The sequence below is a fragment of the Eucalyptus grandis genome, chromosome 9 (genome assembly GCF_016545825.1).
Source record: "Eucalyptus grandis isolate ANBG69807.140 chromosome 9, ASM1654582v1, whole genome shotgun sequence".
Taxonomy (NCBI): domain Eukaryota; kingdom Viridiplantae; phylum Streptophyta; class Magnoliopsida; order Myrtales; family Myrtaceae; genus Eucalyptus; species Eucalyptus grandis.
Genome location: NC_052620.1, coordinates 30,413,626 through 30,427,945, shown reverse-complemented (window position 1 = coordinate 30,427,945; position 14,320 = coordinate 30,413,626). Strand labels below are relative to the sequence as shown.

Here is a 14,320-nt window from a genome sequence, read left to right as displayed (position 1 = left end):
ATTACATTAGATCAATCGAAGAATTTAAAACTAGACTGAAATTCGTAGAATGGGATTATAACTGAAATAACGATTTCTCCAGAGGCTTCTATACCCCACGCTGGATTTATGGGTTGGAATTATCTTTGCTCCTTGACTAGCATTTTTTCAAATACAATGTAGCGTTTGCAAAGTGACCAAAGAGGAATGCGCCGAGTTGGAGGGTCAGGTTGCTCCTCGTATTTATTAATGTGGTAGATCGCCGAAAGAAGGGGCTTGAGATTTAGGTGGCTCCTTGTAATTAATGCACGCCAATAAAAAACACAAACAATCACGTTGAAGCTACTACTTAGGAGTGCGCAATTCTATAATATACCCTGTTTCAGTTGGAAGAAGAAATTTAAATTTACCAACGCTTATTTTCAAAATTAAATATTTAAAAGATTAGTTTCATTTTCAGCACAGAATAGTGATAATTACTACGAAAAATTCATCACATTGTATCTCTTGGGGAAATTAGTAAGAAAATCATACATCTATTACACTCATAGTAATTCAATCGTAAACTTTTTGACTTGATCAATTTAGTTATAAATCTTTTGACGATTTCACCAATGTAGTTAGTCTAAGTCAATTTTGGCATAAAACCGCTGACGTGATCCTACATGGCACAATTAGTGCTAATATAGATAATTTTGAAAATTTATTTAAATTTTTTTCTTTCCCTATTCCTTTTGTCAATGGCTAGCCATTGGCCATAGGCGATGGTTGGTGAGTGTTGGCCCCATCAGGCCTTGCCTAGGCTTAGGCAAGCATCGATAAGGGCTCCCCTTGCTAAATTTGGCAAAGCCGCCCCTCTCCGGGCCTAGCTTGGGCAAGGGCAAGGACCACCCTTGCCAAATATGGCCAGACCACCCTCCCCCAAACTAAGGTAATCGACGCTTGCCCTCACTCAAGTAAGGCCAACTCTCACCGGCCATCCTCTATGGGTGATGGCCAGCCATTGGCAAAATGAAAAGGGAAAAAAATAAAATAAAAATTATTAAATTATTATCTTTATTATTGATGGTTGTCACATAGGACAATCATCATTTACATCGACAATTCCCCATCAAAGTTGGTCAAACGAATTACATTGATAAATCATCAAAAGAATTAAAATTTAATTTGTCAAATTAAAAAAATTATTATTGAATTGACATTGGAACTAAGTTGAGAACTTTCTCGGTAATTTCCTCTTATCTCTCTCACATACATACGTGGCCCCATCCACTACCTAATATTTTTCTTTGTCCTCGGCCAAGAAGAATTCAAAGTCAACATAAGCGTGCATCGCGTAATTACTTGGAAAACTCCATTATTCAAAGTCAACGCGCCTTGGGTAAGACATAGTGGCTCAAATCAGCCACACCAGGCACAAAAAATAATAGACTACGGTTTAATTATTACATATATCTAAACAAAATTAAGAGCTTACATCTAACTTAGCCATTTGCCACTGGCTAAAAAGAATAAAGATGCAGAAAATGTATTTTTCCTTTGATATTTTTATAGTGCATAAGTTATCAAGTATCAAAATATCTCGTCCCACAGAAGAAAAACAGAAAAAGGAACAAGGATAAGAAGAACACGAACGATGAGTCAAACGTCGTATTGCTCAAGCTGAACATCCTTGGATTTGAGAGGAACATACTCTCCGAGATAGACCTCGAGATGATCCGACAGCGCCGACTTGTCGATGTTCTCGTGGTGGTACGACTTGCAGACGAAGTAGATCACCGTCTGGACGACGAGCCCGAACACCATCAGCATGGAAAGAAGAAAGAAACACAGAACTCCATAGCCACACCTGCCTAATGTCCCTGCCGAGCGGCCATAAACGACCAACTTCTCGAACGCGAATTGAACTAGGTGTAAGGATGTGCTGAGCTTGAAGAATATGATTATGGACACAATTATCTTGCCCTTTATCAGGTTCTTGCTCTTGATCATGGCCTTGACCCCGTAATCTTCCTCCAGGACGGAGACCACGCTCGCCAATTGCCACACTGCGGTCATGTACATGAACCCGACCAAGTATGCGATCACTAGAAGGATGAGGATCAGGATGCCGAAGTTTGAGTCGCCGACAAAGATTGCGCACGTGAGCAGGATCACCCCGGCAATCACATTGTACAAGAACATGGCCAGGAAGATGCACAGGAAGGTGACCATCAGCCGCCTCCAGACCCTCGGGACCACGCTCATGACCTTCTGAAACGCGACCTCGCGGCCTGTATAGATGCATGCGATGGTGTAGACGACGGCTGAGGTTGAGAGGAGGGAGAACACGAGGAGGGCGGTGAAGTAGAGGGCCTTGATCAGCAGGAAGACGGCCCACTCCTTGGAGAGGACGCTGGAGATCCTGTCGCTTCGGGAAGTATTGGGGCGGGTCTCGTCGAGCTGGATCTCGTTGTGGACGATCTTCGACAAGAGGATGTCGGAGACTTCCATGTGGAGGAGGAAGACGAAGGCGAGAGGGAGGATCAGGGCCAAGGTGATCTGGGTGAAGATCTTCCTCCATGAGAAGATGACCTTGTAGGACTCTTTGTAGATGCCGAAGAAGCCGAGGAACTGCATCTCTTCTTGCTCTCGATCCATGCTTCTGTCGATCCCTTGACGTTCAGTAAAGATTTTCTTGAGGAAGAGAAGATAAGGAGGAAGAAACAATTGGAAAAGAACGGAGAGAGTAGTTGAAGAGGATTGTAGGAGGTTTGGTTGGACTTTTCAATCTCGAAATGCCTCTAGTAGACAATTTAAAAAACCTAAACGCAAGTCAGTCATTGTCCAATTTATTGACCACGAAGATTGGCAAAAAAGACTACCAACCGTGGTGGCCCTATGGGATAAAGCTCTACTGATCCTCAGCCCAGAAGTAAGAGGTTCAAAACCCAGTAGAGACGCTAGGTGTCTTAAATGTGACGTCGTGGTAGAGGGTCCTACGCTAGCGTCACCGGGGGTTTACGGCTGCAAGCTGGTTCCTCCTGTCTAAAAAAAAAAAAAAAAAAAAAAAAAGATTGGTAAAAAACTCAAACAAATTTATGGCAAGAGATCTAGTCAATATGCTTAATTTCAATCCTAATTTCATTTCTCTGTCGATTGCCAAATAAATATTGCTAACACTTTTCATACATGTTGTCTATTGTTGTAGGTTGGTGAGGTGACCATGGTTAGGATATGATATTTCCAGTAAAGAATAATAGGTGATGCATCGGATAGTACTTAAAAAAACATAGAGTAGTGTTAAATCTCTTCCATTCAGCGATATCACTCGACCAAGATCGGTAAAATTAAGTTGACATATTAAATGAAGTGCCAAATTTCATATGAGCCTTTTAAACGAGCAATCCACCTACCGCAAACTCTTCGAGTGCACTTAACTCAAACGCTTATACTAATTATCATAGTTCGGAAGAAATCACCCAAAAAAAAAAAAAAAAAGTGGACCAGCTAGGCAATGACTTCTTCATTTCTTGAACACGACCATAAGGAAAAGGGTAGAAGTAACCGATTCAGCATAATCGATTGATCAGACGATCAATCACATTTGGAACTAATCCCAGAAACCTCGGTTCACTAAGGGTGCGTTTGGCTGCACCGTGTTTACATTCCCAGGAATAGAAATTTCTGTTTTTGTTCCCAGGAACAAAAGGAAACGAGAAACAAGAAACACAAATTTTGTGTTTCTTGTTTTAAACACTTACTGAGAAACACTTATTTTATTTTATTTTTCTCTTATTTTCTTGTTCTGTTTTCTTTTGGCTGGTCGTAGGCCTCGGCCATGGCCGGCGGCCGGCCGACCCGAGGGCGGCGGCCTCGCCCGCCCACGGAGAGGCTCGCCGGCCCCCGGCGAGGCCGAGGCTCGCCGTAGGCAGGCGAGGCCGACCTCGCGCCGGCTGGGCGACCTCGATCTCGCCCGGATCCCGAGGCGAGCCGAGGCTCGCCCGGCGGCGAGCCTCGGCCTCGCCCCGGGCGGTGGCCCGCGAGGCCGCGCCTCGCCCGCCGCTGGGGCGGCTCGGCCTCGCCGGATCAAGGCGAGGCCGAGCTCGCGCCGGCCGGGCGAGCTCGATCTCGCCCCAGATTCGGCGAGGCCGAGCTCGCCCGGCGGCCGGCGAGCCTCGGCCTCGCCGAATGCAGGGCGAGTCGGCGTCGCAGCGGTGGCCGCGACCGCGCCTTGCCCGCCGGGCTGGGCGAGCTCGGCCTCGCCGGCCGGTCGCCGGCCAAGGCCTTGGCGACCGGCCAAAAGAAGAAAAAAAAATGAAAAAGAAAAAAGAAAAAAAATGAAAAAAATAGAAAAAATAAAAGAAATAAAAAAATTATCCAAATTTACCAAACATGTTTCTGTTTATTTTTTATTCCCGAACAAGTTTACCAAACGCGTTGTTTTGTTCAAAAATTGTTCCCGGAGCAGAAACACTTTTTTCTATTTCATTCCTCGGAACAATTTTTAAACGCAAACAAACGCAAACCCTAAAACATCGTCATGAAAAGAAATTCGAATTGACCAATCACAACCCAGTCACTAATGTGACCGATCCAACAACCAGGAAAAGGAGAACAGAACCGCCTCTCTTACCTTGAGATAATAGGCCTTGCGAATCTCGTCGTCGGAGGCAGAAGGGCTGACACCAAGAACGTCGTAGTACTCGGTCTCCTTCACCATGATTGGACTTGTTGGAGGAACTCCTTGTTCAGAGCTCAGAATGAACAGAGAAATCAATGAAAGAGATGTGAATGAAAAAGTAGAGGGGTAGAGAGAGAGACGGAGAGAGAGAGGGAGGGAGGGAGAGATGATGGGGCACTAGGGAAGAGAACCCCAACGAGCACGAGCTTCCCTTGCCTTTCCAGTTCTTCCGCTGCAATAAACAGATCCCCAAAGAACTGCTTTTCCGCGGGAGCAAAGCAGTTTCTTTTGTATCAACCGTCACTTTTCAGTGGCGCTTATCATATGGCAACTGCTTTTCTGGAACCGGCTTTCCGGGTAGGAAAAGAGCTGTCGACGAGCTTGGGTCTTAGGAACCAGCCATGGGCCTTCAAAAGACGGCAGGCCTTCATGCGAAAGGATGATGATTGGGGTCTAAAGCGAAAGAACCGGCTCGACTCCGACAAACCCAGATGGAGAAAACAGAGAGCCATCAGGCGCGGCGGTCCGTGGCGGCGCGGGGTTGGAGACCAAGGGACAAGACATGGGATCGAACCTCGGAATGGCCAAGAGGGAGAAAGATGGGTGGCGGGTTTGTAACTCTCAAGGGCTCGAATCGGATCGCATCAGCTATGCCAAATATTGCAAGATCCGACTTGACAACACGGTCGATTACGAGAAAAACTCAATGAGGGACAATTGAATGAATCCTCAATAACGTTAATAATGGACCGGCACTGATACGCAATGTGGCACCAACATCTCTAGCTTCTCCGTGCTGATGAGAATAAAAAGGTTTCGAAAATCGACCACAAATTATCCATTCGATGAGTATGTAGCAATTAAACATCAGTGTAAACGAAAGGATTTATCATACACCTAGATCTGTACATTTGATGATTTAACTTATAAGTTGAAGAAGGTTATGCCATCATACGATTTGGACGATGCATGCTCAGCGTAGTCAATAGAAGATGGCAAAGCTATTGGTTAGGCAAGATTTGAGGGCTTGTAGATATAGAGTATTGTACAAGTCACAAAGTTATAATGGAAAAAGACGGCGAACAAGAAAACAACTGAATCAATGATTAGAGAAACTCATCTTTCAAAAGGCAAATAGTCGTAAAAGAAATTATGCATTTGGCAATTATTCCAACAATGTATATTTCAAATTGAGATAAAAATAAAAATAAAAATTCCTCGCATCACTGCAAGCACAAGATGCATTTGTTGTGAAATAACATGAATAATGGTAGTGAACGAAGTTATTGAAAAAGAAAAAGAAAAAATCAATGGAAAGCTATAAAAGCATGTGGGGCTTAACTAAGAGAAATTGATTGTTTTTCTTTTACTAAAAGTTCTAGTATTACATTAGGTCAATCGAAAATTTAGAACTAGATTGAAATCGTAGAATGGGATTATAACTGAAATAACGATTTCTCCAAAGGCTTCTATACCCTCACGCTGAATTTATGGGTTGGAATTATCTTTGCTCCATGACTAGCATTTTTTTCAAATACAATGGAGTGTTTCCAAAGTGACCAAAGAGGAATGCGCCAAGTTGGAGGGTCAGGTTGCTCCTCGTATTTATTAATGTGGTAGATCGCCGAAAGAAGGGGCTTGAGATTTAGGTGGCTCCTTGTAATTAATGCACGCCAATAAAAAAACACAAAAATCACGTTGAAGCTACTACTTAGGATTGCGCAATTCTATAATGTACCCTGTTTCAGTTGGAAGAAGAAATTTAGATTGACCAACGTCCAATTTTCAAAAATAAATATTTAAAAGATTAGTTTCATTTTCAGCACATAATAGTGATAATTACTACGAAAAATTCATCACCATCCCTTAGAGAATTACTAAGAAAATCATAAATCTATTACATTGATATTAATTCAATCATAAACTTTTTGACTTGATCAATTTAGTCATAAATATTTTGATGGTTTCACCAATGTAGTCAGTCCAAGTCAATTTTGGCATAAAACTGCCGATGTGATCCTACGTGGCACAACTAGTGCCGATCTAGATAATATTGATAAAAAAATTAATTTTTTTTCTTTCCCTATTCCTTTTGTCAATGGCTAGTCGCTATCCATCGGCCATAGGCTATGGTTGGTGAGTGTTGGCCCCATCAGGCCTTGCCTAGGCCAAGGCAAGCATCAATAAGGGCTCCCCTTGTTGAATTTGGCAAGTCCAAGCCCAGTCCATTCCTATCCCGGGCAAGGGCAAGGACCACCCTTGCCAAATATGGCGAGACTATCCTCGCCCACACTAAGATAGCTTACGTTGGCCCTCACTCAAGTAAGGCCAACTCTCACCGGCCATCCTCTATGGGTGATGGCCAACCACTGGCAAAATGAAAAGGGAATAAAAAAATAAATCGAAAAAAATTATTAAAAAGTTATTTATATTATTGATGGTTGTCACATAGGATAGTCAGTATTTACATCGATGATTCTCCATCAAAATTGGCCAAACGAACTACATTGATGAATCATCAAAAGATTAAGATTCAATTTGTCAAATTAAAAAATTAATTATTGAGTTGACATTGGAACAAAGTTGAGAACTTTCTTGGTAATTTCCTCTTATCTCTCTCACATGCGTGGCCCCATCCACTACCTAATATTTTTCTTTGTCCTCGGCCAAGAAGAATTCAAAGTCAACATAAGCGTGCATCGCGTAATTACTTGGAAAACTCCATTATTCAAAGTCAACACGCCTTGGGAAAGACTTATTGGCTCAAATCAGCCACACCAGGCACAAAAACTAATAGACTACGGTTTAATTATTGCATACATCTAACTTAGCCATTTGCCACTGGCTAAAAAGATGCAGAAAATATATTTTTCCTTTGATGTTTTTATAGTACATAAGTTATCAAGTATCAAAATATCTCGTCCCACTGAAGAAAAACAGAAAAAGGAACAAGGATAAGAAGAACACGAACTAGGAGTCAAACGTCGTATTGCTCAAGCTGAACATCCTTGGGTTTGAGTGGAACATACTCTCCACGATAGACCTCGAGATGATCCGACAGCGCCGACTTGTTGATGTTCTCGTGGTGTTATGATTTGAGAGGAACATACTCTCCGATATAGACCTCGAGATGATCCGACAGCGCCGACTTGTCGATGTTCTCGTGGTGTTAAGACTTGCAGACGAAGTAGGTCACCGTCTGGACGACGAGCCCCAACAGCATCAGCATGGAAACAAGCCAGACCTGCCTAATGTCCCTGCCGAGCGGCCATAAACGACCAACCTCTCGAACGCGAATTGAACTAGATGTAAGGATGTGCTGAGCTTGAAGAATATGATCGTGGACACAAATAGCTTGCCCTTTATCAGGTTCTTGCTCTTGATCATGGCCTTGACCCCGTAATCTTCCTCCAGGACGGAGACCACGCTCGCCAATCGCCACACTGCGGTCATGTACATGAACCCGACCAAGTATGCGATCCCTAGAAGGATGAGGATCAGGATGCCGAAGTTCAAGTCGCCGACAAAGATTGCGCACGTGTGCAGGATCACCCCGGCGATCACGTTGTACACGAACATGGCCGGGAAGAAGCGCAGGAAGGTGACCATCAGCCGCCTCCAGACCCTCGGGACTGTTAAGTATACATGGAACAAAGATGCTCAATGCAGCAAAGCAAAAACAGAGGACTCGAGGATTCGGCAAATCAGCAAAGCAGAAACAGAGGACTCGGATCGCCAGCAAATGACTTGGATCGCTAAGTCATAAAGTCAAATCAGTGGCAAAGATCTTATAAAGAAGACCAGCCTGGATCGAAGATCAATGAACGAAGATGCTCAAGGAATCAATGACTCGGATCGCCAAAATCAATGACTCGGATGATCGTCAAAGTCTTTAACATAGTCAACTAGGCTTTTCTGTTAAAGTAGTTACTATATTCAGTTTTCCTCTGTAACCAAGTTCTGTTACATATCCTGATATAAATACTCTGCTTTGCTTTACATAATAAATAATGAAAACTGATAGAAAGAAGATAGAGAGAGGAAGTGCAAGAGTTGAACAAGGTATCAAGATCATCAACGAATGCTGAAGAGATTTCAGTACTAAGTGAAGAGAGCTACAGAGAATGAAGAACAGCTCAAGTTCGTAATGCTGAAGCGAGTTAAGTACAATTTCTCTTAGAAGATAGAACAAAGAAATTGTATTCACATTCTGTCTTTCAATTGTACGAAGATACAATGATATGATCATCATTCTGAAATACAGATCATCTTCAGAATTGATCACTTGATCTTGTTTGAAGTTCTTCATCTTTCTCAGGGACCACGCTCATGACCTTCCCGAACACGACCTCGCGGCCCGTATAGATGCATGCGATGGTGTAGACGAAGGCTGAGGTTGAGAGGAGGGAGAACTCGAGGAGGGCGGTGAAGTAGAGGGCCTTGATCAGCAGGAAGACGGCCCACTCCTTGGAGAGGACGCGGGAGATCCTGTCGTGGCGGGAAGTATAGGGGCGGGTCTCGTCGAGCTGGATCTCGTTGCTGACGATCTTTGACAAGAGGATGTCGAAGACTTCCATGTGGAGGAGGAAGACGAAGGCGAGGGGGAGGATCAGGGCCATGTTGATCTGGGTGAAGATTTTCCTCCATGAGAAGATGTCCTTGTAGGACTCTTTGTAGATGCCGAAGAAGCTGAGGAACTGCATCTCTTCTTGCTCTCGATCCATGTTTCTGTCGATCCCTTGACGTTCAGTAAAGATTTTCTTGAGGAAGAGAAGACGAAGAAGAAGGAAGAAAAACGACATCGGAAAAAAAAAAAAAAAAAGAAGAAGAAGGAAGAAACGATTGGAAAAGAAGGGAGAGAGTAGTTGAAGAGGATTGTAGGAGGTTTGGTTGGACTTTTCAATCTCGAAATGCATCTAGTAGACAATTAAAATAACCTAAACCCAAGTTTGTCATTCTGCGTTTGGGAACCACTTTGCCAAGTATCTTTGGGGCCTGAAGGCCTTTCGACCAAAATGAAGGTGTTTGTGAACTACTTTGGAAGTCCCATTAAGGCAAAGCTGGCATTTGTAAGATTAAAAGCCCAAGGCAGGTCCTAGGTTGGCTTGGGCTTTTAGCATTCTTGGAAGGAAGCCTCATGTCTATTGTTCATCGTCTTCTTCTCCAACGGCGTGGCTAATCAAAGACGAGCTCAAGAGGCCAACGAGGTCACGAGTGAGGTTAGCAAGGTCGCAGCGACTATCACTAGCTAGTCGCACGACCCTGGCGAGTCGCAGTGACCGCTCGTGAGTCTTGGTGACCGCCCACTAGTCACGTCACTGCGACTCAACTCTAGGTCAAGCAACCTTAGGCGCAACCCAAATCTAGTCACCACAAGGTCGCGCGACCTCCGACGACCACATCTAGGTCATGCTGGTCGCCGTGAGGTCTGCAACCTCCAACGACCCTTGCCGGAGGATTGCCCCGACATGCCGCGACCTCCAGCGAGGCCTTGCGATATGGGTCCTGCAACCCTCACCAGATCGCCTACCTCTACCGAACGGCTTGCATTGGACTGCTTGCCCTTTGCCGAACCGCTTGCTCCTCACCGGTGACTACTTGTTCTTAGCTGGTCAACTTCTTTTTTTTTTTTTTTTTAATGAATAACAAAAGCCTTTGGCAAATATAATTCTTCCAAATACCATTTTACTCGAAGATATTTCACAATGGACTTTTATAATACAATTTACCAAACACATTTTGCATTTTGAAAAATACATTTAACTGAAAAATACATTTAACTCAATGGTCTTTGCATTTCCTCTAAGACTTTCTCCAAAAGTCTTTCCAAACGTACCCATTGTCCAATCGATCGACAACGAAAATTGGCAAAAAAGACAAATAAATTTATGGCAAGAGATCTAGTCAATGTGCTTAATTTCAATCCTAATTTCATTTTTCTGTCTACTGCCAAATAAATATTGCTAACACTTTTCATACATGTCTATTGTTGTAGGCTGGTGAGGTGACCATGATTAGGATATGATATTTTCAGTAAAGAATAATAGGTGATGCATCGGATGGGGCACATTTTAATTGGTTACTTAAAAAAGCGTAGTGCAACGCTAAGTCTCTTCCATTAAGCGATATCGCTCGACCAAGACTGGTAAAATTAAGTTGACTTATTAAATGAAGTGCCAAATTTCATATGAGCCTTTTAAACAAGTGATCAACCTATCGCAGACTCTTTCAGTGCACTTAACTCAAACACTTATACTAATTATCATAGTTCGGAAGAAATCACCAAAAAAATAGTGGACCAGCTAGATAATGACTTCTTCATTTCTTGAACTTGACCATAAGGAAAAGGGCAGGAGTAATCGATTCAGTAGAATCGATTGATCGGACGATCAATCACATTTGGAACTAATCCCAGAAGCTTCGATTTACTAAAACGTCGTCGTGAAAAAAAATTCGAATCGACCAATCACGACTCAGTCACTAATGTGACCGATCCAACAACCAGGAAAAGGAAAACAGAACAGCCTCTTTTACCTTGAGATAATAGGCCTTGCGAATCTCGTCGTCGGAGGCAGAAGGGCTGACGCCGAGAACGTCGTAGTACTCGGTCTCCTTCACCATGATTGGATTTGTTTGGAGGAACTCCTTGTTCAGAGCTCAGAATGAACAGAGAAATCAATGAAAGAGATGTAAATGAAAAAGTAGAGGGGTAGAGAGAGAGAGAGAGAGAGAGATAGAGAGAGAGAGAGGGAGGGAGAGATGATGGGGCACTAGGGAAGAGAACCCCTCGAGCACGAGCTTCACTTGCCTTTCCAGTTCTTCCCCTGCAATAAACAAATCCCCAAAGAACCGCTTTTCCGCGGGAGCAAAACAGTTTCTTTTGTATCAACTGTCACTATTGAGTGGCGCTTATCATACGGCAACTGCTTTTCTGGAACCGGCTTTCCAGGTCCGAAAAGAGCTGTCGCGAGCTTGGGTCTTATAGGAACCAGCTATGGGCCTTCAAAAGACGGCAGGCCTTCATGCAAAGGATGATGATTGGGGTCTGAAGCCGAAGACCCAGCTCAACTCCGACGACCCGGATGGAGAAAACAGAGATCCATAAGGCGTGGTGGTCCGTGGTGGCGCGAGGTCGGAGACGAAGGGACAAGACACAGGGTCGAACCTCGGAATGGTCAAGAAGGAGAACGATGGGTGGCAGGTTTGTAACTCTCAAGGGCTTGAATCGGATTGCGTCGGCTATGTGTGAATATTGCAAGTTGCAAGATCCGACCCATCTACACAGCAGATTACGAGAAAAACTTGATGAGGGATCATTGAATGGACCCTCAATAACATTTGTAATGGACAATCAACACCGATATGAAATATGGCACCAACATCTCTAGCTTCTCCATGCTGATGAGAATAAAAAAGTTTTGAAAGTCAACCACAAATTATTCATTCGATGAGTACATATCAATTAAACATCAGCGTAAGCGAAAGAATTTATCATTTACCTAGATTTGTACATTTGATGATTTTATCTATAAGTCGAAGAAGGTTATGCCATCATACGATTTGGACGATGCATCCTCAGCATGATCAATAGAAGATATTGGGCTTGTAGATTTGGAGTATTGTACAAGTCACAAAATTTTGGTTGGCTCAGTGTAGTTTTATGTTGTGAAAAAGGAGGCGGACGAGAAAACAAGTGAATTGATGATAAGAGAAACTCATCTTTTAGAAGGCAAATAATTGTAGAGGAAATTATGCATTTGGCAATTATTCCGACAATGTATATTTTCAATTGAGGCAAAAAGGAAAAAAAAATTCCTTACATCACTGGGTGCAGAAGATGCATTTGTTGTGAGATAACATGAATAATGGAAGTGAATGAAGTTATCAAAAAAATAAAAATCAAAATCAATGAAAAATTATAAAAACAAGTGAGATTTGAATGAGAGAAATTGATCGTTTTTCGTTTACTAAAAGTTTTAGGATCAGTCGGATCAATTGAAAGATTTAGAACTAAACTAAAATTCATAATATATGAATGACTGAAATGACGATTTCTCCAAAGCTGGATTTATGGGTTGGAGTTATGTTTGCTCCATGACTAGCATTTTTTTAAATACAATATAGTGTTTCCAAAGCAACCAAAGAGGAATGCACTAAGTTGAAATAGTTACATGGGTTAGGTTGCTCCTCGTATTTATCAATGTGGTAGATCGCCGAAGGAAGGAAGAAAATATTGGGTGGTCCCGGACTGCCAAGTCAACCTGGTCTCCAACTACTCAGGAAGCGAAACGTGGAGGTGTGGGGGCCAGCTCGCAAATGAACGAACTTATGCACAAAAATAATTTCATTTCTATCTCATTACCCGGCACACACTAGCCCCCATACAGAGGTAAAGAAAACCTCTTTCCTCTCTAGCAAACACTTTCAAAATTTGAATCTCTTCCTCTCAGATTTGGCTACTCCACTCTCGTTCCTTCTCCGACGTTCGTCAAGCGGCCATTCCCCCGCCGTAGCCGATGAAGCACATTATCACACGCCTAAGAAGGAGTGACGCAGAGGTCAAGGGGCCAGTGACCGCCCTCGAAAAGGGTTCTCGAAGTTCTTCAAGAACAAGTACGAGCTTGGGGACGAGCTTGGGAAAGGGCATTGAAGAAGAGGCATTTCTTTTAGAAAAGAGAAGTTTGGAGTATTGGGAAGGCAACTCGTTTGGCTTCTATCTCACTTCGCTGTCCATCGCCGATTGCCACCGTTAGTTCTTGTGCAATTTTACTGCTAAAAAACGGTTAGCTAACATTTACGAATGGTGATAGTTAAGGGCCAAAATTTGAAATCCACGGCAACCGAAGGCGGCGGCTCCCAAGGCGAAGGCTGTTGTTGCCACCAAGCCCAAAGCGGCGGGTGTGAAGCCGAGAAGCTGAAGTTGAAGCTCGCGGCAAAAGCAATGAAGACTTCTGCAAAGGCGATGCCCGGGAAGAAAGCTGTGAAGAAGGTTGCCGCCGCAAAGGTGAAGAAGCTGAAGAGTGTGAAGCTGCTAGTGAAGACTTCAGGGGATGGGATTTTAGATGATGATTTGTTTGTGTATAGAAAATGGTTTGGCAACATTTGACATAGAGTCCGTTTGGTTTGGTTTTGGGAAAATGTCTTTAGGAGAATGCAAATATCCTTGAGATAAAGAGACTTTCCAAAATGCTACACTATTTAGTAATTTATAATCTCAAATGGCATTGAAATGCAACTTTAATATAAATACCGTTTGGCAAATTTTACATTACAAATGGGCTTTTGCTTTTATTTTATTTTTAAAAAAAATTGAAAATCAAATCCCGCGGTCGGCTAACCGCCGGCCAACTTCGGCAACCAATTATGGCCGTTCGGCCGCTTGAGGTCACAACCTCAAGCGGCGCTGTCACCGCCTGTGGGCACAACCTCAGGCACCTTGGAGGCGCAGAGGCCAGATCTGGCCTCCGCACCACCAAATTTGGCAACCTGAGGTCGCGTGGACCTAGGCAGCGCGACCTCAAGCGACGCCGTGACCTCAGGCGCCTGAGGCCAAATTTGGCGGCCTGAGCGAACTAGGCGACGCCGCTTGGGTCCGCACGACCTTAAGCGATGTTGCCTAGTTCGCGCGACTGGCGATGCTTGGAGAAGCCTAATGGGCGAGGAAGAAGAAGCAACGGA

The 14,320-nt window shown here is 43.6% G+C and overlaps 1 protein-coding gene across 1 annotated transcript; it reads right to left on the bottom strand.

Annotated features, from left to right (window-relative positions):
- Positions 1-1,339: 1,339 nt before the first annotated feature.
- Positions 1,340-2,778, bottom strand: LOC104432060. The gene has a single exon (XM_010044558.3). The coding sequence runs from the start codon at positions 2,617-2,619 to the stop codon at positions 1,621-1,623; it is 999 nt and encodes a 332-aa protein (XP_010042860.2). The 5' UTR covers positions 2,620-2,778; the 3' UTR covers positions 1,340-1,620.
- Between the last annotated feature and the right edge of the window lie 11,542 nt (positions 2,779-14,320).

Bases quoted from the DNA above. Each gene is read 5' to 3' on its own strand.
- LOC104432060 (XM_010044558.3), bottom strand. From the start codon at position 2,619: ATGGATCGAGAGCAAGAAGAGATGCAGTTCCTCGGCTTCTTCGGCATC.